The 27,343-nt window shown below is 42.1% G+C and overlaps 1 protein-coding gene across 2 annotated transcripts in view; it reads left to right on the top strand.

Moving 5' to 3' along the window:
• The first annotated feature begins 1,315 nt into the window (after positions 1–1,315).
• Positions 1,316–27,343, top strand: part of ERCC6 (ERCC excision repair 6, chromatin remodeling factor) — an 84,533-nt gene continuing 58,505 nt past the window's right edge. The window contains exons 1-5 of one of the 2 annotated variants that reach the window (XM_074337261.2): positions 1,316–1,499; positions 6,229–6,664; positions 8,511–8,631; positions 10,534–10,645; positions 15,248–15,947. In XM_074337261.2, coding sequence (XP_074193362.1) covers positions 6,243–6,664; positions 8,511–8,631; positions 10,534–10,645; positions 15,248–15,947 — 1,355 coding nt within the window. In that variant the 5' untranslated portion in view covers positions 1,316–1,499; positions 6,229–6,242. The remainder of the gene's footprint in view (positions 1,500–6,228; positions 6,665–8,510; positions 8,632–10,533; positions 10,646–15,247; positions 15,948–27,343) is intronic. The other variant, XM_019730116.3, reaches the window with a different exon arrangement.

Genomic DNA, 27,343 nt, shown 5'->3' with positions numbered 1-27,343 from the left:
GATGGGAACAGCTCCTCGCTTTATGCTAGCCTCAGGGGTACTGTGCTATCCTGAGTTTTCCTAAACCCTGCCCATGCCTTTGTAAAAAAGTTATTAATTCTACTCAACTACCCAGTTTGAGTGTACCACCTGCTTCCTGTCAAAATTCTGACTGATACATACTTGATTTCCAAAACAGTACACATTAAAAAGGGGACCTCATTCTCAAAATGGTTGGAAACCACTATGTATCTGGGGGAAATTCTGCTTTCAGATTTAAGTATGAAAACTAGTATCTCCCCAACTGCCTTTCTATTATCAATATTTCATTCAAGAGACCACGGGAATTCCCTATTCCCATTTCCAAAACAAGTTATATTTTTAGGTGGGATAACAGGAGGCTTATGTACATCAGCTAACAGGAGAGAGATGGTGGTATTACTAAGCATTACCAACTCCACTTCCAGTCTTCAAAATGAATAAGGCACTTCCCTACCCAGGCCCCAGAGATCCTTCCCACCAGTCCCTTGTCACTCCCAGAGGACCTTTCTGCTTCTGGAGCCTAGAAAATCCACCCTCTCCCAGTGTTGGAATCCCTGGGCTGAGAGCTGTCATTGGGTACAGCTCCTACCCATTAGGGCTACTCCTTCCTCAGGTGAATATTAATTTCCTTCCTTTGTTCTGAACCTATGTGTGGACATTTTGTTTCTTCAAATTCTCCTTACCTCTTTGATCTGAGGACAGGTATTAAATGATGGTCTCACTAATGCAATCACGACATTCATAAATGCCCACTATGCACACGCACCGCCCCAGCTCAGGATGCCTGTGTACGCGTGCGCGCGGTGAAGAGGGTATAGAGCTAAGCCCTCCCCCTATTTTTCATCTGCTCACAGCCATGCCAGATGATCAAGGGAGGTCACAATGCCTCTTGCGTGTGGCTACACACATGTGCGGAGCTCAAGACAGCTCCCTTCCCTAAACTTATTTTCTCTTTGGAGTTCACGGTTAATTGTAAGCATTTACATTCGCACGGCCTACTCGAATACCTCTCTTTCTTTCTGGAAACACGTCTTTTAATCCTTAGAACTGCCTTACTACAGAGCCATGTTCACCAGGAGTAAAGTGACCGTCCGAAGCCACACAGCTGGTCAAAATCCGAGTCGTCCCTCACACCCCGGTCAAGAAAGGCGGGGCTGCACCCTACTCTCAAACCACGTGGTCTTGCCCGCCGTTCCAAAGCAACCCAGCAGCCCAGCGCATGCGCTGTAGGCTCCACCCTCCGCAAGCCTGTCAGGTCACTGTTGGGGGCGGTGCTTACGACGGGCCCAAGACGCATGCGCCCTGGCCGTTCCCAGTCGAAGTTCTCGGCCGCTGGCTGTGGCGCTGTGGTGTCTACGGGGCGGCGCTTACGGCAGGCCCAGGACGCAGGCGCCGTGGCTTTTCCCAGCCGAAGTTCTCAGCTGCTGCTTGTGGTGCTAGTGCCTACGTTTCCGTACCGGCGGCCGCGTGGCCCTGGGGTGAGTGTTGGCGCGGCGGGGTTGAACATAGGGCGGGGAATGTCTGGGCCTCGCTCCGGCTCCTCAGGCCGCTGCGACCCCGCTTCGTGTCAAAGAGCTAGTCCGCGCGGAAGGCCGGGAGCCGGCACTCAGACCCGGAGCGCCTTCCGTGCGGGCCCACCTGCGGCCGGAAGTGACGATGCGGCGCACGCTCACCTGAGGTGGCAGGGCCCCCACCCTCTGGCCCAGCCCGGGGCCGGCGAGCGAGCCGCGAAGCATCAACTTCTTAGCTTTGTGTCAGGCCCCGCGCGCAGTGTCGGCTAGGCCCTGTTTGATCTAGATTAAATACCAGAGTTGTTATTTGAAAGAGAATCCGACTAAGTACAAGTCAGGCGCGTTGGGCATTGATATAGTCAAGTAGGAGTATGTGAAGGAAGATTGAGCAGTCTGAATATGAAGGCTGTAACGATTTCCCATGTAGCATCCATTGGCACTGCTGTCATCCTCATCCACGCCGCTGTCACTTTTCACCCGGATCTTCTCTCCCGTTATCTCCTTGTTGCACTTTTTCCTCCAATCCGTTATCCATACAGTAGCCCAGGTGGTCTTTTACAAACATCAGTTGGGTCATGCCACCATTATTACGGTGTTCAAAACTCTTCAAAGACATTATAGTTGCACTTGAAGTAAAATTCAGGTTGTGTTTTTTCAGGCTGTGTGTGATCTGGTCCTGGCTACCCCGTCTCTTCTCTTATGTCCCTCCCCCAGCTATGTATGTATGCAGCCAAACCTCCAAACCAGAATCTGTAGTCCCACGGAAACCTCAGTTCTCAAAGAGGAGGACAATGACAATATTGGTTTTACAGATGATTTAAGCCTTGCAAAGCATTAGAAGATATTCTGTGAGATTTACACAATGAATGGAGTCCTTATTATGTCCTTTAATTTAGATATTTATGTAAAATAAATTGTCACTGTGCTCCAGCCTTCTTTCTTTTTCCCAAATGCATCAGCTCCTACCAGCCTTAGAAATTACACATATTGTTTCTCTGCAAAACGTTGACTTTTGGCCTGATTAACTACTATTCATTCTTCAGATACTGGCTCAGATATCACTTAGTCAGTGAGGCGTCCCTGACCCCACACGTACCTCCACAGTGTCAGGTTCCTCTGTTATTTTGTCATAAAAAATCCTGTACTTTCCTCTTACACAGTTACATTTGTGTGTATGTGTGTGTGTGTGTGTGCATACAGAGGGTGCCAAAAAAATGTATACGCATTTTAAGAAAGGAAACAACTATTAAAATTGTAATACTCAATATATACCGATAACAAAAGATGAATACAGTCACGTTTGACTCCTGCAATGACAAGAGGTGCTCAAAGTGGTTACCATCAGTGTCCAGACACTTCTGATTACAGCGAACTACTGCTTGAGCATAGGTAACATCTCTTAAAATGTGTATACTTTTTTTTGGCACTCCCAATATATAGGTTTAGTACATATTTATGTACTAAATATGTATATGTATACTTGTGTAATTCTTAAAAAATGGTCTTAGAGACTAAGCTCTTGGAGACAAACGGTTAACCTAGCACATTGCCTGGTGTAATTGACTCTCAGTAAATATTTGTTGAACGGATGATTTATTTTACTTCTGACTCTGTTTACCTTTTGACGAGAAGCTCCTTGTTTTCAGCTCTCACTCCAGGAAACATGCTCTTTGGTCCAGAGTCTTTCTTCAAGTGGCTTTTTGATGTCTTCCTTTTTTTCATCCTTCCTTCCTCCTTTCACTTTCCCTCCCTCGTTTGCCCTTCCACCCTTCCTCCTCTAGTTTCTTCTGGCTTGATTATTTTTAAATCTACCCAGCTTGAACCCCCAAGGTCAATAAGTTGAACTGTTATCTTTAGCATCTTTACTCCATGCCCCTTTGTCTCCCTTTGCTACTTCTGCTTTGAAAATCCCCAAAAAGTGACATATCCCCTGGACTGTTAATTACTGAAGGAGGAAATTTTACAGCCTTGGGGAGTGTTGGCAGTCTGTCGATTTGGAGGGAGCAACCTTAGGTAGGTCCTCCATACCTGTCACTTATGTTTGTTTCACATTAGCTTTTCTCTTCTATAGAACATTTATTCCAGAATCTTGTTCTTCTCAAGTTTGTCCCCCGATTCAGAAAATGCCCAAACTTCCTGCCTTATGGGATATTTTCGGTATGGTTCACCTCATCTTCTCTCCTCTGTAGCTACAAATTTTCTGGAGTCAGAGAAAGATGTATTGGGCCTTCTGTTTACTTCTATACTTGATCTTTTCCTGCTTCTGTTTCTTGTGCAACATTCTGTGCAGGTTACGTCCCTACTCCCTCTGCAGCTATTGCATTCTATAGTTTTTCTTGACCTAACTTTCCTCCTCCAACCCATTATTACTTTATCATTCCAGCTGTCTCTCTTCCATAGGCAAGCTCCTAGAAGAGTAGGCTGCCTCTTTGTGGCCTCTGTTTCCTCATCTACTCACTTAACTCACTACTGCCTGATTTTTGTCCTATTGTTCCATTGAAACTTCTTTTACTAAGATAACCAGTGGCCTGATAATTTCGAAATTCACTGGACCTTTTCTAGTTTCCTTGTGTGAACTTGCCGTATCATGTCCCACTTTTAACCGTTCCCTCTTCTTCCTTTTCTATTATTAGAAGTTTTCTGCAACATCATTATTTTAACCTTGTTTTATACTACAGTATTATTATTTCATATTTTGGTTGAATTAATGTCTTTCTTTAACTGAATAAGAAATCCTTGCATACGTACAAATAAAAATGAAAACAATTGTTAAGTTCCAGCTAGTATTAAGGCTCTGAGCTAGAATCCTGCCCTCTGTTGAAAATGGAGACTAGTTAATGATAGAGCGCTAAGCTGATCCTTTCTCCTGAAAATAATCAGAAGGCCCCCAAATGGAGGAACTGTCTTTGTTGTTCACTTTTAACCTTTTCAGTGGTAGCTGATTCTTACCCTCTGAAAGGATCTCTGGTACCTGTCATAGCCTTGGGGTCCCTGGGGCTGTCAGCTCTGGTGATTCAGCCACATCTCTTTCTCCTGAGCCCAGGTTGGCACTTCTGGATCCTGGATGCGTTAACTGCCAGTTCATAAGTGCGCCACCAGCCCATCTCCCTGCTTCCTATCTGCTTCCTTCCTGAGATTTCATTTTTGTCACTGAATTCACCCGTGACTCAGTTGTCCAGACCAGACTTATTATTTAAGACTCTGAACCTGACTTCCTTTCAGCACATACTGAGCACCTCCTGTGTATCAGACCCTGGGCCAGGTGTTCAAATCTTAGCTTGTACATCTTTCTTGAACTCCGGACCCAATGCATTGTCCCCTCCTCTCTGTCCACGTGACCTCTTGTCCGTGTCTCTTCTACAGATCTGCCCCGCTGTGGTGTTGCTGACACGCTTCTCCTCCTCTAGAAAGTGAGCCACTCAGCTCAGGATGATGCTAAGCTCCCGGCATCTCCACATCCCAGTGCTTGGCCACTGGGATCATTTTATTTAATGAGGAATGAGTGGGGCTTATTGGGAGAACTTGTCATTTCATAGAAATAAAGTTTCAGTGCTGAAAGCAACCTTAGTTTATTCACAGTTAAATTAACAGCAATGCTGTCTCTTGGTCATTGTGTTGCTTTATAATCTACTTATTAGATAGAGTTATACAGGCAGTAAATATAGTGAATACATTTTCATTCAAGGAGTGCCCGAGTACTTGGAGTAAAATGTGAAAGTTCCTTTTTATTCATCCCTGCCCCTTCTGTTTTCCTTTCCCAACTATCTACAGATCACTTTGAATGCATTCCAGATACACAAATGCAGATATGCATTTTTCAACATAAATGTGTTCATACTATGTGGCTTTTTTCACTTTGATATCTATAGCACTGAATATGCTTAATGCCTATATTTAGCTATTAAAAACGTGCTGTAATAAACATGCTTGTACATATGTATTTCTCTGGAATAAATACCTTGTGCTTTTAAATCTTAATAGATACGGCTAAATTGCCTCCCAAAAGAGCTTTACTAATTTATATTCTCACCAGCATTGTGTGAGGGTGGATCGTCCTTGTCTATGCTGGATATTATCCAGCTTTATGTGTTTGTCAGCCTCCTGGGTAAGAAATTGTATCACGCAGTGAAATGGAGTTATTTTTGAGAATATTTTAATTTTTCTCAGATTCTAATTTGAGTGGTAGTATGATTATATCTTGTTCAGAGTTTGTGTTCGTTGGAGTAAATGTTCAACCTCAGAGTTTCTCGTGTCAGATTCCTACAGAAGCTCTCTCCGTACAGCACTAAATCTAAATCTGTACATTCCCGTTAATCATGCCACTGGGATGTAAATCATTTGTGCCTTAATGCAGCGAAGATGCTCACTGGGAAAGCAGCAGTCACAGGACTTCAGTTGGTTTGGAGAAGACTCTGGGCGCCACTCAGCATCTGGGTAGCTAGCTTTCTTAGCTGGCTACCCAAGTGTCCTTTGTTGATGATACTACATTTTTTTTCTTATTTTTTTTCTTTTGGTCAGTTTTTCTTATTTGTTGTCAGAACTCAAGAAGATAGATTGCTTTTAAGAAAAATAATACTTGGAAACTTGAGATTATTACTTTTGAGAAATCAGTCTGCTTTATAAAATATTTAAGAAATTATATAACTATCAATTTTATATAACCAAAAGGCTTATTGAAAAAATGTTTTCCTTTTAGATATTCTGTAGAGGATGGCAAATGACAAACTACCCCCCTCAAGTCAAACTCAGGAGCAAGACTGTTTACAGAGTCAGTACGTCGGTCACATTGAAGAAGCAACAATGAAAGAAGAAAATGCTGGCGGTGTGGGCATGGAAGACAGCCTCCCTTCTTGTTCCTCTGCTCATGGGCCACCCACTTCCACTCAGGGGTGTCCGCTGGAAGTTCTGAGGAGAGGGCCTGCCCTACTACACATCAGCAGATGTCAGATCCAGGCAGTGGAGCCGAGTGCGCAGGAGCTGGAACTGCAGGGGTTGGATGTGGACGTCTACGACCAGGACGTGCTGGAGCAGGGTGTGCTTCAGCAGGTGGGTAGTGCCATCCATGAGGTCAGCCGTGCTGCCCAGCTCGCCGATGCGGAGAAGGAGTATCAGTTAGTCCTGGATGACCTCACGTGAGTGTGGACCATCTTCTCTCTGATTGCAGAGTCGTGTTTACAGTGATGGACAAATTCAGCTAGTAGCTGCAGTGTTCCTGAAATTTAGGAGAATCATAGGACCTCTTAGTTGGAGGATGGAGTCAGTAATCAGTAAGGGCAGTTCTCGACCTCATGTTGGACCTCAACCCTTTCCCTTGGATCAGTGTTGTACGTGGTAGTTAGGGTCTCAGTCCAGCTCACAGCAGCCTATTGATGCGTGTGTCCTGGAGAGAAAGAAGTAAGTGACCCAGAATCCACAGCGTGTGCACAAAAGTGTTCTCAGGAGAAGTGTACCTACAGTTCTGATGTGTTTTGCTCGAGATTCAAAAAACGTATCTGCCCCCTCACATTTTTCTCTGTCCTGTAGTTTCTTTCCAGTTTTCTGTCCCTAAATTGAGTGTGCCAGTCTTTTGGTGATTTGTCAGATTTGTACTTCTAGAAATAATGAGAAACACCTCCCTTCTTTTCCTTTCTTCCGTCCTGCTTTTGACTCTGTAAAGGAAGATGAAGTCCCATGATGTCCTTTGTGTTTTAGAGGAGAAACAGACAAGGGCTCTGTTGAGCGTAACACATTGGTGGGGTTGGGGTGGGGGTGGGGGAGGGCTGGACCTGGGCTAGAAGGCGGGTGGAGGATTGAGCTCACTCCCTCCCCATTGCCAGTCTTCCCCGCTGTGGCCAGTGTGCTAGGCAGTGTCAAGCAACCAAGAAAGGAAAGGGGGGACTGGGTGGAGAGACGGTACAGTCTTAGATGGACGCTGCTTGGGGAGGGGAAGCAGTAGTATAGGTAGCTGCTGGCACTTAGAGGATATGTTTTTTGTTAACATGTTTCCTGGTGTGTTCTTTTGGCCTCTTGAGTAGCAGGTATTCTTGAATAGTTGAAGTCTAACCTTCAGGTGTGAGGCCCTCAACTCTTTATAATGAACACACCTTTTACATTTGACTTTAGAAATGTGCTCACTGCTTGCAGAGGTGACAGCAGAGTCACAAGGCAGCTAACTCTAGATGGGTGGTGACACATGGTGCTTAGACTGCCAGTAACTTGCATTGATAACATCTTTTAGGCTGAAATCCATAAGGGATACAAATAGCAAATTACCCAAATGTGAAGATTGAATTTATGTTTTGAAAATTAGGCGTTACAATTCTATAGGTGTCTATTAGGTGTCTATTTTAGGAGAAAGGTACTATAAATTGAATTTTTTTCCTTCATGCTACAAAGTGTAATGCTACAGCAAATATGTCTTCTAGTCATGTGAAAGAAAAATGTTGTCAAGGTGTTTGACTTATATAAGGAAATGTTTAAGCATTTTTAGTACTTTTCCAAACTTTAGGAGACTTCCATAATGGGCTTTAAAAAGCCTTGTTGATAATGGGGGAGGCTGTGCATGTTTGAGGCAGGGGGTATGAGGGAATCTCTGTACCTGCCTTTTAATTTTTATGTGAACCTAAAACTACTTTAAAAATCGTCTTTCAAAAAATCCACGTATTATGCATTTTTTCATATAAAAGGGCCACTTATTCCACATTGTTTTAGCACAGTCTCTTGACTAAAGTAGACATTTAAAACGCTTATAGAATGAATGAAGCAGCTGACAAAGGGGAATGAGCTGCTTTAAATAAGTCAGATAAAACACTAGTAGTCACCTTAAACTTCTAACAACTCTTCAGGTTCTATTTGTGGCCAACAAGAATATGCATTCTGGTTTAGTTTCTTTGATCTTTCAGTTAATAAATAAAAGGGACATGTTTTTAGTATTTCTCTATATTATGCTATAAAAAATGTTACCAGAGTGGAAAATAGACATTCTATCTTATTTTTCAGGTCGTGTACGGCATCCCTAAGGCAAATCAATAAAATTATTGAACAACTTAGTCCTCAAGCTGCCACCAACAGAGACATCAGCAGGAAACTAGATTCTGTAAAACGGCAGAAGTATAATAAGGTGATTCCAAATAACACATTAAGTATTGCATTTTTGAAAAAGTCATCATTTAGGCTCATTTAATATTTAGGAAGTGTTCTGTAAAGTACTTTAAGATAATGTTTCTAATAGAAAATTTTTGAATTATTTTCTGTATGTTTACTTTTTCAGCTGTTTCCCTTTAACATCCTCTGTTAAAGAGTATTTTTAAAAAACACACACACATACTCCCACATACATATTTGAGAAAAAGTTACTTTTTTAGCTTTGTGTCCCTCCTCACGGTATACTTTCATAGCCTCTCTAGCTTCACCGCTTTCTTCTAGCCAGCTGAGACTCCTGGGTGTGCCAGCCTCCACTCTGTCACCTCGTCTTGTGAGAACTTTTTCCCGCTTAGCTCCTGCCTGCTCTGATTGTTTACAGTCTACTTCCTGTTGATATAACCATCACCCCTCATACGCTCATGCTAGCTTTCTGAGAAGCTGGCCTTAGGTGTTGTAGTCATCACTCAGCCACACTGGGTCTACACTTATAGAACTTAAATTAAGGGTGGGGAATATCTGTTACTGATGACATTGTTTTCACAAGGTTTGAAACGCTGTGTAGGATTTATGTATGCTTTATGAAAATACATTGCAGTAGATAGGAATGACTAGTTTTGATCATTTTGTTTCTGCCCATCCAAAATGACTAATACATGTCCTTTTTCTTGTAATTGTTTCATTATAGTGAGTAGAGTCTTTGCATCTTTCATTTAAGCTCCACTAATGGGGTATGTAGAGACTCAGTTACATCTCTTGCTTTCCACTCACCAGTCCTATTATCTTCACCACCCCATCTTCTCTCACTTACCTCCAGAATAGCAGCCCAAAACACAGCTAGCAGTGGCTTGAGGCAGCCGGGGTCTCCCCAAATCAGAGAAGGGGCACCTGGCCGCTTGTGGGAGCCTGTGAGTTAATGTGCAGAGACCTTTTCTGACTCTGGGCTTCCGATGGGCTGGGGTTGAAGGAAGAGGAGAAGATCAAATGAGGCTGCTTTCGGCAATAAATCCAACTCAGTTCTATATTGCTGTCTTTAGCAGCTCTTTGATGTTTAGAGATAGACTGTTCAGAGAGAAAGGCTGTTTTCAATGAGATTTTGTTGAGAAAAATTGGAAGAGGAAATGAATGAACAAGTCATTACAACATGGCCTTTATATTCAGGATTTCTTCTTGCCCCACATGCATATTTGGTATTCAAACATTCTTGACCTTAAGAAGAACCAGGTACCACTGGCCTAGTTAATTGGGGAAGCCCTAGGAATGGCCCCATATCTGAGCTCTGGTGATGGAGAGCATGACAAGTCAGAGAGGAGTCTGGGTGAGTGGGCTAAAAGGATATACCTAAATATATGTTTGTTTTAAAGTTTTGTGATTGGGTGGAATACTGTAAAGGACAATTGTAAATATGGTAGGTTATCAAGGGGGACTGACCTTTTCAACTTTTGAACATTCCTGTTTATGTTTCTTATCCCTACAGCCTGTTGAGCTCATAGCCCATTGGCTCTAAGGTCTGAAACACAGAGAAGTGTGATTTACCCAGCTGTAATTGGGGACCCAAATAGAGTAGTTCCACCTCCCAAATCGGCATTCAGTACATGTGAACGTCAGTGCTCAGCACATGGAAAGCTGTGTGCCGCCCAGTCAGGGGGGCGGCGGGGGCGGATATAAATACCTGCCTGAAGGAAATGCTTCGCAGCCTGCTTCCTGCTATAAAAATAGCAGTTGCTCAAATAAGGTTCTCTATAATAATTGGAATATATGAAATTTCCTTTATTTTTATATTGCTCTCAGTTAAAATTTTTAAAATTTGTAATGCTGTCTTTTGTATTAAACAAGAAATCACTTCGTTGCTGTTTTCTGTATTCAATATTTACCATTTAAGGAACAACAGCTAAAGAAGATCACAGCAAAACAGAAACGTCTGCAGGCCATCCTCGGAGGAGTGGAGGTAAAAGTTGAAATAGATCACTCCAGTCTGGAGGAGGAGGATGCAGGTGAGGGTTTTGGGAACAGTGTCTCTGTGTTCTTGAGCAGATGCCTGATGCCCGTAGTCAGTAGAGGGTCTCCTCAGTCCCAGCCTGGGTGGTGAGAACCATGTACATTTCTACACCTGCAGAACCAAATCCTTTTTAAGTCACATGGGGATTTTAGAGAGCGAAAGTAAATTTTTAACTCAGTCTGCTATTGGCTGCTGGCACACGTTTATTATTATGTTTAATAAATCAGAAATTTTAACATTCTTATATAGTTTCATAAAGACAACTAAAATCTCGATTGAATGACATTTTGTAAGCCCAGCATTGTCAATCAGCATTCATAGAATTGCTTTCACATATCTTTTTGAGACATTAGGCAGACTTTCCAAGCATCAGTTTTGTTATTTAAGAAAAGACACCTTCGTTCCAGTTATACTATGGCATGATGTTTAGCTCACTGCCTTAGATGGGCGTCTTCTGGGAAAAGGCATCAGTCTGAAGCGGCATCTCTGTTGTCAGCTTGTATGTACGTGTGTGTTTAGAAATTGTTGGTAGCTGTTCGGTCATTTACTACTTGAAATATAGATTAAGACTTCTTATCATAAGCTCTTCAAGCAAATATTTTCTACAAGCTCCAGAAATTTATTCAATAAGACAAGATAATTATGAAAAATTAATTGAGGCAATAGAAGAAATATCAGAGAGATGTGCTTTTAAAGTTTAATATCTCAGAAATTCATTGGGCCTATGGCTATGCTTTGTGCTGCTGAGGTACCATATTTCTCATTGGTAACAGATTTTTGTTCTTGTCTGGCTGCCTGAAACTTGCTGTTATCTTTTACCTCCTGTTGCTTCTTTGGTAAAACGTTGCCCAGGGTTAATAGTTATTTCTCTAAAATCCAGAAGCCTCTTTCACCCTTGCTCCATTTGGCCTGTGTCAGCAACTGATACTTCTGTGCCTTCCAGGATCCCTGTCTCCTGGTTTTCCTTCTGGTCCTCTGACCATTTTTGTTCAGTTATTTTTTTGGCCAGCTTTTCTGGCTTTATCTTTTTTTTTTTTTTAATTAAAAAAAAATTTTATTGGGGAATATTGGGGAACAGTGTGTTTCTCCAGGGCCCATCAGCTCCAAGTCGTTGTCCTTCAGTCTAGTTGTGGAGGGTGCAGCTCAGTTCCAAGTCCAGTCGCCGTTTTCAATCTTTAGTTGCAGGGGGCGCAGCCCACCATCCCATAAGGGAATTGAACCGGCAACCTTGCAGTTGAGAGCTCACGCTCTAACCAACTGAGCCATCCGGCCACCCCTTGGCTTTATCTTAAATGTTGATTATTCTCAGAATTTCTTGCTGATCCCTGTTGTTGGACCTCCCTGAGTAATCTTGTCCACTCCCCAGGGCTTTTGGGGGCACGGCGGTTCTAGTATCTTACAAATCTGTAAACCTATGGCCTTGCCCTTTTTCTGAGCTCCGGGTTCCTATTATATCTCTACTTGGGGACATCAGTTTGTGGTCTCCCTGACCGCCTTCTTCCACCCTGTCCCTGTGCCCTGTTTGGAGAGACAATGAGCAGAGTGTCCAGGAGCCCAGGCTTGGTGTACCCCAGCCCTGCTGCCCAGGCATAGACCTTGGCTGCGGCCCTTCACGTTTCCAAGTCTGTTCTGAACCCATGAGACAGGCCTAAGTATGGTAGACCTTCATCTCTCCTCACATGCTTCCCTTTCCCATTCTCCATTTCAGAGGTGGTTGTGAGGATTATCTGATAAAGAATCCTTTCCTGAAAGTAGGTAGGATACACTTTGCAACAGTTGGCTTTGCTCCTCTGATCTGGGATGAGATGAGATGCTCACTATCTCCTTTTCTGTTAAATATTATACTGGATAGTATGGTAATGGAAGAAAAATAAAAAGCATAAGGATTGAAATGAAATAAAACCATTATTATTCACAGAATACATGATTGTTTATGTAGAAAATCCAAAAGAATCTATGGATAATTTATTGGAATTAATATATGAATTTAGCAATGTCATTGAATATAAGGCAAATATGTGAAAATTGGTTATATTTCTATATACTAGTAAAAACAAAAAATAAAATTTAATAAAGATGCCAATTATAATCAAACCAAATACCTAGGAATAAATCTTAGCAAAAAATCTAGTTTCCTGCAATGCTTTCTACACTAAAAACTAGAAAATATTATTGAAAAATTAAAGAAGACTTAAGTAAATGGAGAAACACACCGTGGTAATGGATCAGAAGATACAATATTGTAATGATTTCAATTCTACCCACCTATATTTGGGGGGGCACTGAGGAAAGGGTGTGGGATGGAAAGTGTAGGTTGAGGGGTAGGAGGCATTAACAAACTGACTCTAAAATTTATGTACAAATACACTGGGCCTAGAATAGTTAGTTAAAGCAATCTTGAAGAACAAAATAGCAAGACCTGTTATCAAGCTCTAGTAATTAAGTCACTGTGGTAATGGCACAAGGAGAGACAGACAGACCAATGGAACAGAAGGGAGGGTCCAGCAAACAGACCCAGCAATATATGGTCACTTGATTTATGACAGATGTGGCAGTGCAGTGCTGTGGAGAAGAATCATCTTTTTAATAATTGTGCTGGGTTCATCCACGTGAATAGAAAATGAATCTTGGCTCATTACACCATTGCAAAAATAATTTCCAAATGGATTGTAGATCTGCATGTGAGTGGTAAAACAAAGCTTTTACAATGTAATGTAGGAAAACATTTTCATGATCTTGGGCAAACGCTTAATGAGACACAGAAATGTTCACTGTTAGGGAAAAGGTCTGTTAAATGAACTATATTACAGCTAAGGCATTCTGTATGTCAGAAAAGAATGAGAGGCAAGCTGCAGAGTGGGAGAAGACATTTCTACTGTGTGTATCAATCAAAGGACTCAAATCCAGAGTGTATAAAGAACTCCTAAAAATCTTTCTTTTTTAAAAAGGCAGACTGCCTATGAGAAAAATGGATAAAAGACTTGAACATTTTCTTCAAAAGAAAAGATCAATAAATCTATGAAAAGATACGATCGTTCATTAGTCATCAGGAAAATACAAATTACACCATTAAGTAGTACTGCTACATGCCTACTGGCATAGCTGAAATGGAATGGCAAGAATGGGGACTAGTTGAAATTCTCAGATTCTGTTGGTGGAACTTAAAATTGATAGGACCATTTTGGAAAACTTTGGCAATGTCCACTAACGCTTAACCTACCCGGAGAATTATATACATATATACCAGAATATTCATAGCAACATTATTCCTAGTAGCCAAAACCTGGAAATTACCCAAATGTCCATTAACTGTGGAACGGAAATGAAAGATTATAGTGTAGTTATATAATAGAATACTACCAGCAGCGAGAATCAACAAACTAACTATATTCAATAATAAGTGTGAATCTTACCAGCATAATGTTGATTAAAAGAAGCCAGACACAGGAATATGAACATTTCCATTTACATAAAGTTCAAAGTCAGGTACAACCTGACTGTTAATAGTTAGGTCATTATCTTGGGGTGGGGTAGAGGCTTGGAGGCGCCAAGAAGGGCACATCAGGGGTGCTAGTAATTTTTGTTTCTTGATCTGGATGCTAATGCATGGATCTGTTTTTTTCTGAAAATTCATTGAGCTGTACATTTAGGATTTGTGCACTTTCTGATGTATTTCTTTCTTCAGTGCATGTTTAATGAGAAACTGGCCATGTCATTATTAGCCTACAAGAAACGTAGATTTTAGAATATGGATTTCTTCCTGTTAAGCCTCACTTGTTTTGGTATTTTGGTGATAGGTAATTAATTAAATTAATCTTGCCAGAGATTAATTTTAAGTAATGGAAGAGGGATGATTTCTGTGTGACTTTATATTACTTTGGCATAACTTCCAATTTTAGTCCATCTCTTTAGCCAGTTAAGTTCACACACCTAACACAGTGCTATTCAGTAGACCTTCTGCAATGATGGGGATGTCTGTCTCTGTTACCTGTTATGGTAGCCATTAGCCACATGGGCTGTTCAGCACTTGAAATATGACAGGTGCACCTGAGGAACTGAGTTTTCAACTTAAATTTCAATAGCCCCATGGCGACTATCATATTGGGCAGTGCAGATCTAACATTTATGTTTTACCTGTTTAGGTGCACGCTGATTCTTCAGATGTCTGTTTCATTTTACTGTCTCTTGAGTTTCACTCCACCTGAATGCTGATGTTAGCAGTGACATGGAAAGTTGGGAGAGTGCTTCCTCCCAGGTTACTCTTTAATTGATAAGGAAACACAGCTAAATATATCTGTCTCTGTGTATGTTACATATGTCTAAGTCTGTCTTTGGATGCACACAGAGAGAATGTATTTATAATGCCATATTTTAGAAAAGGTTCTTGAGAAATCACCTTTTGGAGCAGGAGTATATTACAGGTGGCATGATGAATGCTGTAATAAATTTGACTCTATTCTTCATAGATAATATGCTTTAGTACGTTGGTATTTTTTTAATATGAGTTATCTATAGGTACCTACTGTGCACTAAATAAGTCTGTGTACTCCTGGAAGGTTTCACACAGGTGCCCTGTGCATTGTTGTTCCTCTTTCAGAAGCGGGGCTGTCCTGCCTCGGCAGCATGCTCATGCCTGTTCAGGAGACTGCTTGGGAAGAGCTCATCCGCACTGGCCAGATGACACCTTTTGGGACCCAGATCCCTCAGAAACAGGAGAACAAACCTAGAAAACTAATGCTCAATGAAGCATCAGGCTTTGAAAAGTATTTGGCAGATCAAGCAAAATTGTCTTTTGAAAGAAAGAAGCAAGCTTGTAAGAAAAGGGCAGCTAGAAAAACTCCAGCCTTGGTGACTTCTGAACTCAACCCAACGCTCAATGAAAACGAACCAAACAAGAGAAGCAGAGTTCTCTCAAAAACAGATAAACGCTTAAAAAAGCACATCAGGAAGCTCCAAAAGAAGGCTCTTCAGTTCCAAGGGAAAGTGGGATTGCGGAAAGGAAAGAAACCCTTGGAGTCTGATGTGCAGCGGCAGGCAGAGGGAGACTCTGAGGGTGAAGAGTCGGAATACTTTCCCACGGAGGAAGAGCTGCGGGAGGCGGCGGGGGCTGAGCTGTCAGATGGCAGCGACTCTGAATGGGGCAAGTGGCAGAAGAAAGTCAAAATGCAGCATATTGATGATGACTTTTTTCCAAGTTCTGGGGAAGAAGCTGAAGCTGCCACAGGAGGAAGAAGTGGTCGGAAAGTAGTGAGATGCCGAGATGATGGAGATGAAGCTTCCTACAAGCAGCGGTTAAGGTCAGTCTGCAGAGATAATGAGCGGATTGGACTGCTTGCTTTAGCTTAGGCTGCAGGTTTATTACTAAACAAGAGTTCTAGATCCAGTTTCGTATGTTAGATGCCCATTTATCCAGAGGTTTGATTTCCTGCAGCCTTAGCCTGCTAGAACCAGCAGATCCCCTGACTCCTCCAGAAGCTGACCTCACTCAGATCTGGGGGCAAGTCCAAGAAGAAGAGCCCGGGGGGGGGGGGGGGGGAAGGACTGGGGCAGGAGGCAGTGCAGAGGCTGGAAGCATGGGCTGTGTCATGTGCCTTTACACCGAGAGTGGCCGCCCTGTGACGGGTCAGCAGAAGGAAAAGGTTGGCTTATGGAGTGTGTATTGGGTGGTTTTGTTTTTTCTTTTGAAGTAGGAAAGTAATTTTAGAGGACTTTCCTTCAAGTAAGAGCTGAGATTTAAGCTTTAGCATATGCAAGAATAAACTTGCTTTCTTAAATCCTCCCTCCTTGTCTTGAAAAAGTCGTCGTCTACAGAATTATAAAGCTCTCTCATGCCAGAAATGTACTTCATATGTACACCTTTCTTGTTCACTCTTTTTTTGTGCTAGAGACTGCCTTTGGCTTTTATTTCCGTGACTTTGTCAGTGTCTGATGCAAGTAAGGTGTAAGACAAAGGAAGGTGAACACGTCACTTGTAGAGTCGGCATGATGCTGCCACACACCTTCTGTGAGCCAGGAACAGTGTGTGATGCATGTTTTTCGACCTCGTCTTCCCAGCACAGCAATGCCGCGGCTTCAGTCTCACACTTTAGCTTACCAAGAGCGCCTTTTTAAATGTTTGCCCCCAGGATGGCTTTTCCCCAATTCTCGACAGGTTTTTCTTGTTTCTCAACGTAGGGAGACCTAGTTAGTTTATTGTGTGTGTTTTAGCTTTCCTCTGACCTGATCTTGATCTGATACTTTTTCTTCTGTTGCTTAACTGCGGATGACCCACATCGACTGCCATATACGTTCCTTTTTATATTTTCGCTGTGACGTTTGACCAGAGTCGAATGATATTTCCATACCGCTGACTGCGGCGTTCGACTTGACCCCACTAGCTCAGTGTTCCAGAAAGGAAGGTTAGGAAAGCAGATGTACATTTTTCTATATTTTTGTGTTTTTCAAGAATGAATAACAATAGGAAATTTTTATACTTTAAAGTAATCATTTAATTTAATAAAATGTAGCACCTTAATTGTATTTACTTAAAAATACAAATAGTGTAATTATTTTCTGTAAATTTTGGACACATTTTGGAGAACAAACTTGAAATTAGTTAATGCAGTGAAAAGGTTAAAGAAGATGCAGCGTAGTTCTTTTCACAAATAATTTGAGGACCTATGACCTAAATCCAGTTGTTAGAGCTGTTGTACTCACATTGTAGTGGTATCTTACGTAGTAATACGTGGTTGAGGAGTGGCTTAAGTTTGTCACTTCTCATTGCAACTTTAAAGTTTTTTTGCACGTTGAATATCTGAAACTTTTTGAGGGATACTGCTCAATAATCTTGAACAGTGAGCGGTATCAGTTTTTTTCTTAACTACTGTAGAGAATTAATAAATGTTAATCTCAACATATTGACTATAAATGGAGCAATATATTTTTCCCATTAAATTGGGTCAATATTAAGTATGTTTTAAATATATCAGTATTTTGATCAAGAGCAATTTATTTTGATTGAATTTTTAATATGGATTTAGTTTAAATTTTAAGTTTTTCTTAATAATGTTAAGATTGTAAAACAATTTATTATTTCTAAAGCCATATCATAAGTCAATTTTTTGCTAAAGTTACAGTAAAACCTCAAATGAATTTCAAAAATATCAATAACACTAATCACCACCAAAATACTATAGCTCTTAAAATTTTATAGCTACAGTTATTAAGGCTGTTAGACTGCAGATATCCATGTTGAAATGTTTGTGCTACATCTCCTCTGGTACTCTTTGTATTGGGGGACGTTAAAAGAAAATAAAATACTCAGGATTGAGAAGTATATTAAGAACATTTTAGAACTGCCAGTCACTCTTTATATTTTGTTACTACTTGTTGTTGATCTTTGTAGACAGATTGAAATTGTAATGGCATTCTCTTGGGTGAAGAAAAAGACTTTAGAATTTCTTATTTTAGCAATGGTTTGATGATGGATGATCTGAATAAAGACCCATATATTTTACAACATAGAAAATGAGTTTTTCTTAGTGGTTAGAATTTTGGCCTGTGTACCCAGGCTATGCATCTTTTTTGAACTTAAATATGTATTAGTCATAGCCCTGTTAATTATAATGTTCTTTTAAACTCTTTGAAGTGAAAGTGGGTGACTCCTATACATCTCATCCCCTTTATTCTCTCAACTTGAAAGTCATAGGTCTTTCATCAGCTCTAGCTTAGTCCTAACTAGATATCTTTGTTTTTAACTAATGCTCTGTGGAAATTTCCTACCAGTCCTTCTTTAGAACTTAACCTTTTCTGGAACTGGATAATAGCACTTAGATCCTACTTTCTGATTTAGCTCAAGACCTCAGATCAGTCTTTGAAGTTTTAACCACTTATTAAACTTCCCATGTATTTTCCCTTTCCCACATTTTTGTCCTGCTTCCTTCTTTGTACTAAATTGCATTTAGAGGCTGTCTCTTCAGTGTGTCCCCTGATTTTCATACCTCTGATAATGTACCAGGATGGATGAACTACTTCTTAGAAGTGAGTATTCTGTCAGTTCTTACATGTTAGTGGTATGCAGATCTTACAAAACATCCATTATTTTTTAATTTTAATTTTGTGGTACCAAACTTTCCATTAGATACCCTAATGTCTCGTAGTAATGAGGTTAAGCTCTTAAAATGTATTGCTGCTTTAGAAAGCTTGGGTCTGGGAGCTCTAGGAGCCAAGTAAAGACTTAATAGAAATAACACATTTTCAGTGTTTGAGTGATGTGTGTCTCTGATGAGCACTTACCTGTCACTTATGTCGTCCAGTCTGTACAGCCAGGACAGCCCAGAGATGCCTAGAAGACCAAACATTCCACATGTTTGATCACATTCACCGCAAAGTGATCAAAGATCAGCGGTCCTTGCTGCCTCTGTTCTCAATTCCCAGTTGAGACAGGTCAACTGCCATTGTTTCGTCTTGGCTCTCACTGCACGAATGCATGTCTGCATTCTAGGACTGGCTTCTAGGGTTTCCGGCAAAAAAACTTGCAGTCTTTTAGGGGATGTAGACACAGAGAGGCCCTAACCAGTGTGAAGGGAATAATGAATTCAGACTGGTTTTTTGGGGAAGACTGTGGAGGCAGTTCATCCCAGCACAGGGCCGTGTCTGTTGGCTAGTTCAGGTGTGTTGATAGGGACCGTAGGATACAGGTTTAACACTTGCCACATTTGTCCAAAACTTCAGGTGTGTCATTGACAAGGAAAACGCTTGTTTTCCTTGGAGGTACATTATTTCTTCAGGGGTCTCGTTTGGATTGCCTTGGTTACTGGTGTGGTGGCAATGGTCTGCAGAGGCCCCATTTCTAAGCTGTCTGCTTCAGGACAGGGAGCACGTAAGCCCCCTCCTCATCAGCCAGCTGCCACCCTGGGCAGTGGTAGTTTGTTCAGGGGGAGACAGAGGTCCTGTTTGGGTTCCTTGGGAAAGAGGGCACCTCTGGTCCATGAGTGATGTCTGCGTTGGGCAAGGGGGTCATGGGGAAAGCATCAGTATTCATGCCAGCTGTTTGCTAACCTTGAGACAGAACACGAATAAATGTCATCACTCTGGCTTCTTTCCCAGCAGTGGTCAGTGCTGCTTGGGTCAGACTTGGGGTGTAGGTAGGGTTATATCCTGAGTGAGAGGGTGCACTTCCAAATAAGCTTTGTCTGCTGCTGGCACAATTCGGGTTAGTGTTTATAGTTTGACTTAAACCCATACCCTGAACCACTTGCTCTTTCATTAGCCAGCCATATTGTTTAACTTGCTAACCTAACAGCCTATATTTCCTTGGCAATAAGCACAGACTAACAAAGGTTCCCAGCCTGCAGGCTGGCTCTGCAGAATCACCTGGGAGCCTGGCCGGTGCAGGTGTGGAGTTTAGAAGTCTAGCATGGGGTTACCAGGTGGCAGTTTTAAAAGGTTTTCCCAGGTGATTCTGATGCACTGTCAAATTTGAGAACCGGTTGATGTATTTAAGTCGATGTATACATTCTTTTCCTTTCTGAGGTTGTAGCTTTTGGCAGACTTGGTTTTCTAAAATCCGCTTTTATGTACCCTGTAAATTGTGTTTACAAAGGACAGGGCCTGGAGAGGAACTTTGGGTCAGTTCACTCAGTTACATGCAGTATTGTCGTGCGGGGGACCCTGCTCGCTGCGCCATTTGTCGTGCGAGGCGGCCTGCAGGGTCTCTGGTTCCGCTTCCCACATAAGAACGCAGGATATAGTGAGGCCAAAAAGGAACACCCACAGAGCCATAGGTAGGGGAGTCATACCACTATAGTCTCACTAGAGGCTGGAGCCACATGACCTGCAACCTGCTGTCCTCTTCTCTGCCTGCCAACCGACCCACTCGACTTGACTCCCGACTCTCTCACCAACCAGCGCAGCCGCGGCAGTTATATCAGGGGCTAATTGGCTAACTGGTTACAGCTGATGGCCAATTAGCCACAGCCGATGGCCATCTACTACCCAAGCCAGCACCTTTCCACGTGAGGCCGAGAGCCTGGAAACTGCTCTCTGGGGCTCTGTCCCCACAAGTACCTACTAGATCATCTGATTCCTATCGGGGCGTGTGCTTCTAAATCACCCGAGGAGTGTCTTCAGGGCTCAGCCTGGAGCGTCTGAGGCAGCAAGTCAGGGGCGGGTAGAGCCGGGCTCTGCACTTGCTCTTTGACCGCGTCCCCACTGATTCCCACTGATTCTGAGGTGAGGTTGATGGCACCCTTCATTGTCATAGACCCTAGATGTTCCCATTTAGGAAACCTTTGAGGCGGTTGGAGTGAATTGTTGGTAAGGATGATGAGGTTTGAGAATGAAATGCTTCTTTTCTATTCTAGTCGAAGTCAGCTTGGTATTACCTTGGACTCAGTCCCCCCTCCCCTCGCCCTACCCCCACCCCCAGTCAGTGAAACACAGTAGAGTTCAGAAACAGACTCACAGACTCTTCATAGATGGTGCCGGAGTCTTCTCAGATTTTGTGGTACTTTGGGCCAAGCAGTGGAGGTCACAGCCTGAAATTGCGTTGAGTTGGTACCTCCGAATGGTTTGTAGGCTTCCCTGCCACCCCCCGCCCCTTTCACATTGATGAGTTCTTGTTTTTCTATAGTAAAATTGTAAGATGAAAAAACTGTCATCTCTATTTGTTATTTTTCTGCCTGCATTCCAGTCTTTGATCCTACTGAGTTTCCCCGAAAATAAGACCTAGCCGGACAATCAGCTCTAATGCGTCTTTTGGAGCACAAATTAACATAAGACCCGGTATTATATTATGTTATATTAAGACCAAGTCTTATGTTACAGTGAAACAAGACTGGGTCTTATATAAATTTTTGCTCCAAAAGACGCATTAGAGCTGATTGTCCGGCTAGATCTTATTTTCAGGGAAACACGGTATGTACGAATATACATATATTGTTTATGACAGTTACAGTAGGCAGTACAAACCCTTTATGCTTTCCATTTCAACTTGATCAGCTTGCCTGTGATTGCACTGCTAAGAGGTAGAATTGGAATTGGGAGCCAGAACTGGGTTGTGTCAATGTCAGTTTGCTTCCATTTGTGGAATTAAGTGGAATGTGCAATATCTAGATGTGATCACAAGGTGGTGCCAAGAATCAGCACTTAGCTGCCTCCGCCTCCCAGGACAGGAAACCTGACCAAAACCGTGAGCCAGTGGGAGGGGTGTGGGGAGATTGCTTGGGAGTTCAGACCTGACAAGTGCAGTGCAGATGGGGGTACAACTGGCCTCAGGGTCTGGTGTAACCTGAACCATAGTCATGATGCCTGTTGATGTAACTGGTTTTTAATACATTTTTGATGTGAAAGATTTGTTTTTCTTCTCCCCTATTTTTTACTTTGTTTTATATGAATTTAAAGATTAAAAAGGACTGATGACCCAATTCGTTACGTAAATCTTACGGAATATCTTCTAATACTCAGCAAGGCTTCATCATTTGGGAAAAAGTGTCTGCATTGTCCTCCCCCTGAGCAGTGGGGCTTCTGTGGCCGGGGGGTGAGTTGGGTCCTGGTTTGCAGGGTTGCGTTGTGTGTGTGCATAATTCCAGAAGAACGTGTCAGTTTTCAGATGCTGAGAGGGATCAGGCCACGTAGGATAAATGTTGAAAAAAGTCTTTTGGCTTTGGCGCTTTGGAGGCCTCAGTGGCCTGAGCAAGGGTGGCACCAGTGGGGGATGGGAGGAGGTCATATGAGAACAACAGTGATAGGTAACATTGAGTGCTGACCACTTGGCAGAGCTTCAGGTTATGTGGGTTCATTGGTGTAATCCTCACAGACCCGTAGGAGATAGGGACCTGAGCCCAGAAACATGACGTAATTTGGAATCTGAAGGTGGTTTGGGTTGGGGGAGCATCTCTCAGCTTGGTCCCATGCCATGGACTCAGAGGAGCATTCATGGTCTCAGCAGCTGGTTTCTCCCATCACTTGATGGTGACCAGCTACACTCTCTCTGCAGGTTCCATTTCTCATCTGAAATACTCCTAAAGGCTGTGCCCCTAGAACCACTCTCTTAGTTCCTCTCTCCATTTTATTGTCTTCATGGAGCCTCTTTCTCTTCCTTTTGCCCATAGCTGCCGCCCTTCACACTGGAATTGTCCTTTTTGTCCATCAGTTGGGTCTTTGCACTAGATGAAGACCCAGCACCTTCAGGTCACACTTAGGCAAAGGCAAAGTACTCTGGGGAGCTTGATTGGCTTGTACCTTAAAACCAACACCAAAATCATTTGATCTCTGAAAATCTGAACTTAGTTGAAGCTTAATCTAGATTTGATCCAGAAACCGAAATATAATGATTTGAAGATTGTTCTTATGATCAGTTTCTGAGAGTTAACGTTTTTCTCAAGAAGTAAAACTGTGTTCTTTTTTTGTTTTCGTCTACGAATCTGTGTTTTAAAGAAAAGAAAAAGTGACTCCCTTAAGGAATTTTCTTAGAGAGCATCTTGGCTTCTTTTAAATGATGAAGCTAAAACACAGATGAAGACTAATTCTGCTCTGTGCTCTGCACACACCTCATTCTCAGCTCCAGTGCGTAATTGTCTGCATCAGTCTTAATTTACCCTGTGAGATCCGGGCTCCTAACTGAGGGTATTTCATCTGCTCAGATGTGCCAATTAAGTCCACCCAGATAGACCATAAAAAGACAGATAAGAAAAGTAAAACACCGAGTATCTCAATTTAGCAAATTAGGCTAATCTGTAAGGGATTCCTAGCTGTCTGAAATAGAAAACCTATTGCACTACAGAAATGCAAACTATATTAAATACCCAGCTTGGTGCCTTGAATATATTTTTAAAAATCAGATTGTACTCGTTGCGCTTCTGTTGTAGAAGTTCTTTCATGGATATCGCAATAAGTGGAGAATGATCTTCAAGTTGAAATTTCACCCCATGTTACGAATGATTTAACTATATAATGTGTGGCTTTTCCCTCACAGTCAGTATAGACCTGAACTGCTCCAGGCTTAGTGGCCCTTGCAACGTAAAAACAAAAATGAAGACAGAGCCGTAAGGTCAGTTTTGAATTTCAAACAGCTCAGTATGTGACTTCCTTGAAGTTTTGGAGAGGGCATGTTCGTTTTATTATTAATAATATGTGATTTCAGGTTACTAATATTTGACAATTCCTGTTAATAGGTATATTTTGCATTTTTTGTGGTTTGTATAAGCAGTTGAGTACATTGGTTTGTTTGTTTGGTATTAAATGTATCTTATGTGTTTGTTCAGCCCAGAGTATCTGTAGTAAAAAGAACTGCTAAACTGATTTTACTGTTATGTGGAAGAGTTGTCAGGTGTCCAGTGAAAAGTGAGTTTTGGCTCTACCCGCATAATGTTGAGGCAGGGAAGAAATCATGTCACGGTACAAAAATGGCCATCTTTCCCCTCCTTAAACTTTAGCACTGACATTTTTTGAGACAAATTTGAATTGAAGCTTTAGAATTTGGTTTGCTCTTGTACAATTGTTTTCATTGTATAGCAATTAAAGAGGTGATTATTGACATATGAGAAAAGAGGTCGTTTTAGGGAGTTTGAAAAATACTGTTTGAGAGGCAAGATTATGTAACAGTACAGACTCTGAAGCTCGATTATCTGGGTTTGAACTTTCACATTGGTGGCCTCGGGCAGGCTACTGTAGATCAATAATACTATCTGCCTCACAAGGTTGTAGGGATTAAATGGAGTAATGCATGTAGAAAACTTAGTGCCCAGCACACAGTGGGCTTCAGGAATTACAAATCATTTTAGTATTTTCTGACTCTAAATTTAAAAAATATATCCATAGTGTGGGTATATGTGTGAGTAATTTCAAACACAACTTGTCCAGGGCTAACTTATGTTACTTAAGGAGGTGATGTTTGGCATAGGGCTTAGAAATCACAGGTCATGGAATCAGAATGCCAGTCTCACTTGGTAGCTCTGAGATCTTGTACGTCTATCTCCTCATCCATAGTATGAGACTCATAGCAGTACCATTGTAAGGGCTATATGAGGATCACACACGATAATACCTGAGGTATTTGACACGTGTCAGGCACTCTGTAAATGTCAGCTGTTCTTGTTACTTGCATGCCCGCTAGGCACTACAAAGATTTCATCAAGCCAGTCAGAGGGTCCATGAGAATCATGAAGAAGGCCTTATAAATATTGATACATATGAAAAGGTGACTTCTCTCCAAAGTAAAAGGCAGTTTCACAGTTGGTATTAGTATGCATAGCTAAATCATTAGCTGTTATAAACTTAGTTTTGTTGATGTTTGGCTTTTTGTACCTTTCATACATTTTTTATTAATACGATCAAGTCTCCACTTAGTGATAAAGTATCTATACTTATAGGTACATTATCAACAGTTGTTTGAGGAGAAATAACAAGTTCTATCTCCTTTGACACACTAGGAGACACTGGACACCTGCCCAGGGGACATTCTTCAAACTTCACATCGTGTTCATTGGTTCTAAGTGAGGGTAGGTCAAGATTACACATTGGTTCCTCACAGTTCTCTCTGTTCTAAGGTCAGTGTTCCAGATCCTTCTGTTGTGCCTTGTAAGGCTTGATTTTCACACTCCTTGCTGTCCTAGACGGATAGCATGTCCTATGCAGAGTGGTCTATGATAATCTTGATCTTGGCTGACAGTAAGGGTGGAATAGTGTGATGGCCTTTAGACTTGGGGCCTGCAATTGACTCCTGCCTGCCCAAGACTGCAATAGGTATTTTGCCATTTGTTATTTTTCATTCACATTTAACCTACAATTAACTAAAACTTCTCAATTTTACTTTCTTGTGTAATCCTGCCAATAATTACAAGGTAGCATCTGTCATGTATGTAGTATAAAAAAAAAAAAAAAAAAAAAAAAAACAGTTTCCAAAGGGTATAATACATATATAATACATTTAGTTCTATAAGAATTTAATATTTAGCTCATTTTGTGGTCAAGGAGACAAATGCAGCGATTGTTAAATGATGTTTCTTAAGTGTGGACCTCTCCTTACCAGTTACAGACCTATAATGCAGCTCTTTGCCTACATCCAGTGTTCACTTCTCAGTGGGTATCTTAAGTCTGTGTGTTTTACTGGCTTCTCCTCTAGTGGCTGCCGCTGGAGGCTGAGGGACTATAGGAGTTAGAAAATCCCCCAGCGAATAATACACTCATGTCATTTTATTTGGTTGCAGCTGTGACTATTACCTGTATGGGTTAAAGAGAAGGATGAATGTGGGAACATCAAAAACATTTTTTTCTTTCTACTGATGTAAATATACTTTAGGGCTAGTTAAACTTCTTTTTTCCTCTATCAGAAGACTAATTCTTTCATAGAAAGTTGAATCTTTTGCCTAGCCTTTTTCACCTGGTTCTAAGGAAGCGTGGACCCAAACTCGGGGCTTCTAATTCTTCCCATCAACTGGTATGCAGAATCCAGTTTCAAAGTGAATCCACTGGGAAACTCCCAAAAAACAGAGCTCAAGACTTGAAAATAACTTGAAAAATTTGTTTCTTATAAAACCTACATTAAGAATGTTTCTGACTTTGCAGTTGCCCTCTGCCATGGCTGAGTCTTTGTAGTGGACCTGTACCATGTTTATCCAGTGGACATAGCCAGGAGTAGTACCTTAATATATGTAGGAGGAGTAGGAAGTACAGCAGGAGGTAGGCTGTAAGTGAGACAGAACAGGAAGTTTCTTGAATCCACTTGAAATGACCCACTTTGACTATTTTCAAGCCATGCTTCTCAGACCCTGATGTTTTCCTTATCCCTCGCCCAATTCTGAACCTCATTCATTCATTCATTCATTCATTCAGTATCTGTGGTGAGGTGGGCATTATACTAGTCTCTAGGGATATAAAAATGACTAAGGTAGTCTCTAATCTCAAGTGGCTCCCAGTCGTAGAGAGAGACAGGTACGGATTTCAAAAGATGCTACCGCTTGGTGAGCATTCTAGTGGACACACCAGATGTGTTCAAGGTGCCAAGGGGCTGGGGAGGCACCTCGAGGACAGGATGCCTTACTGGTCAGGGCTTCTTGGGGGGAGGTCTCAAGGATCCACGGAGTGTGTGGATGTGTGTGTTGAGGGGAGGGAGGCTGGGGACGGCACAGGAATGCAGATGCACAGGGATGAGGAAGCCCCAGGTATGACCTGATGGCAGTTGGCTGTGTCTTCCCACTTATGTGTGTTGAAACACCCTTGATGTGCTTGAAGTTCTGTTTTGAACATAATTAACTTTAAATGGTGGCAATTGACTCTCAGGTGTATTGCTAGGCTTCCATTGACGAGGTACCCCAGTAGGTTACCGCTGGAGGACGTGGTGCTCCTGGTGCGGTGCAGCTGGGAATGCTGTGCCGTGTTGCTAGCCGTCGGGCCCCGCCCGGGTCCAGGATGCTTCTCATCGCTCATTACTGCAGGATCAGCCCCAGGCCCTGCGGCCTGGGCCAGGTTCTCGTTCCTGCGCGAATGTAGCGAAGCCAGGAAGTGTTTTCTGTGCCTGCATCTGATTGGAACGGAAGTTTATGTTTATTACTGGGTTCTCTTCTGAGTGGCTGCCAGTGGAGTGAGCAGCGGGCTGACTGCCGTAGTTGTGTGAGGGAGAGACACTGCCAGAAGCACCAGGCCCACTGGTTTTATGTGGCTGCAGCTGTGACTATTACATGTGTGGAGTTTTTTAAATGAGAGCGTAGAAAAC

This window comes from Rhinolophus sinicus, chromosome 15 (assembly GCF_057876585.1).
Source record: "Rhinolophus sinicus isolate RSI-liver-muscle chromosome 15, RSI-T2T, whole genome shotgun sequence".
Lineage (NCBI taxonomy): Eukaryota > Metazoa > Chordata > Mammalia > Chiroptera > Rhinolophidae > Rhinolophus > Rhinolophus sinicus.
This window is presented reverse-complemented; position numbering and strand designations above follow the sequence as displayed.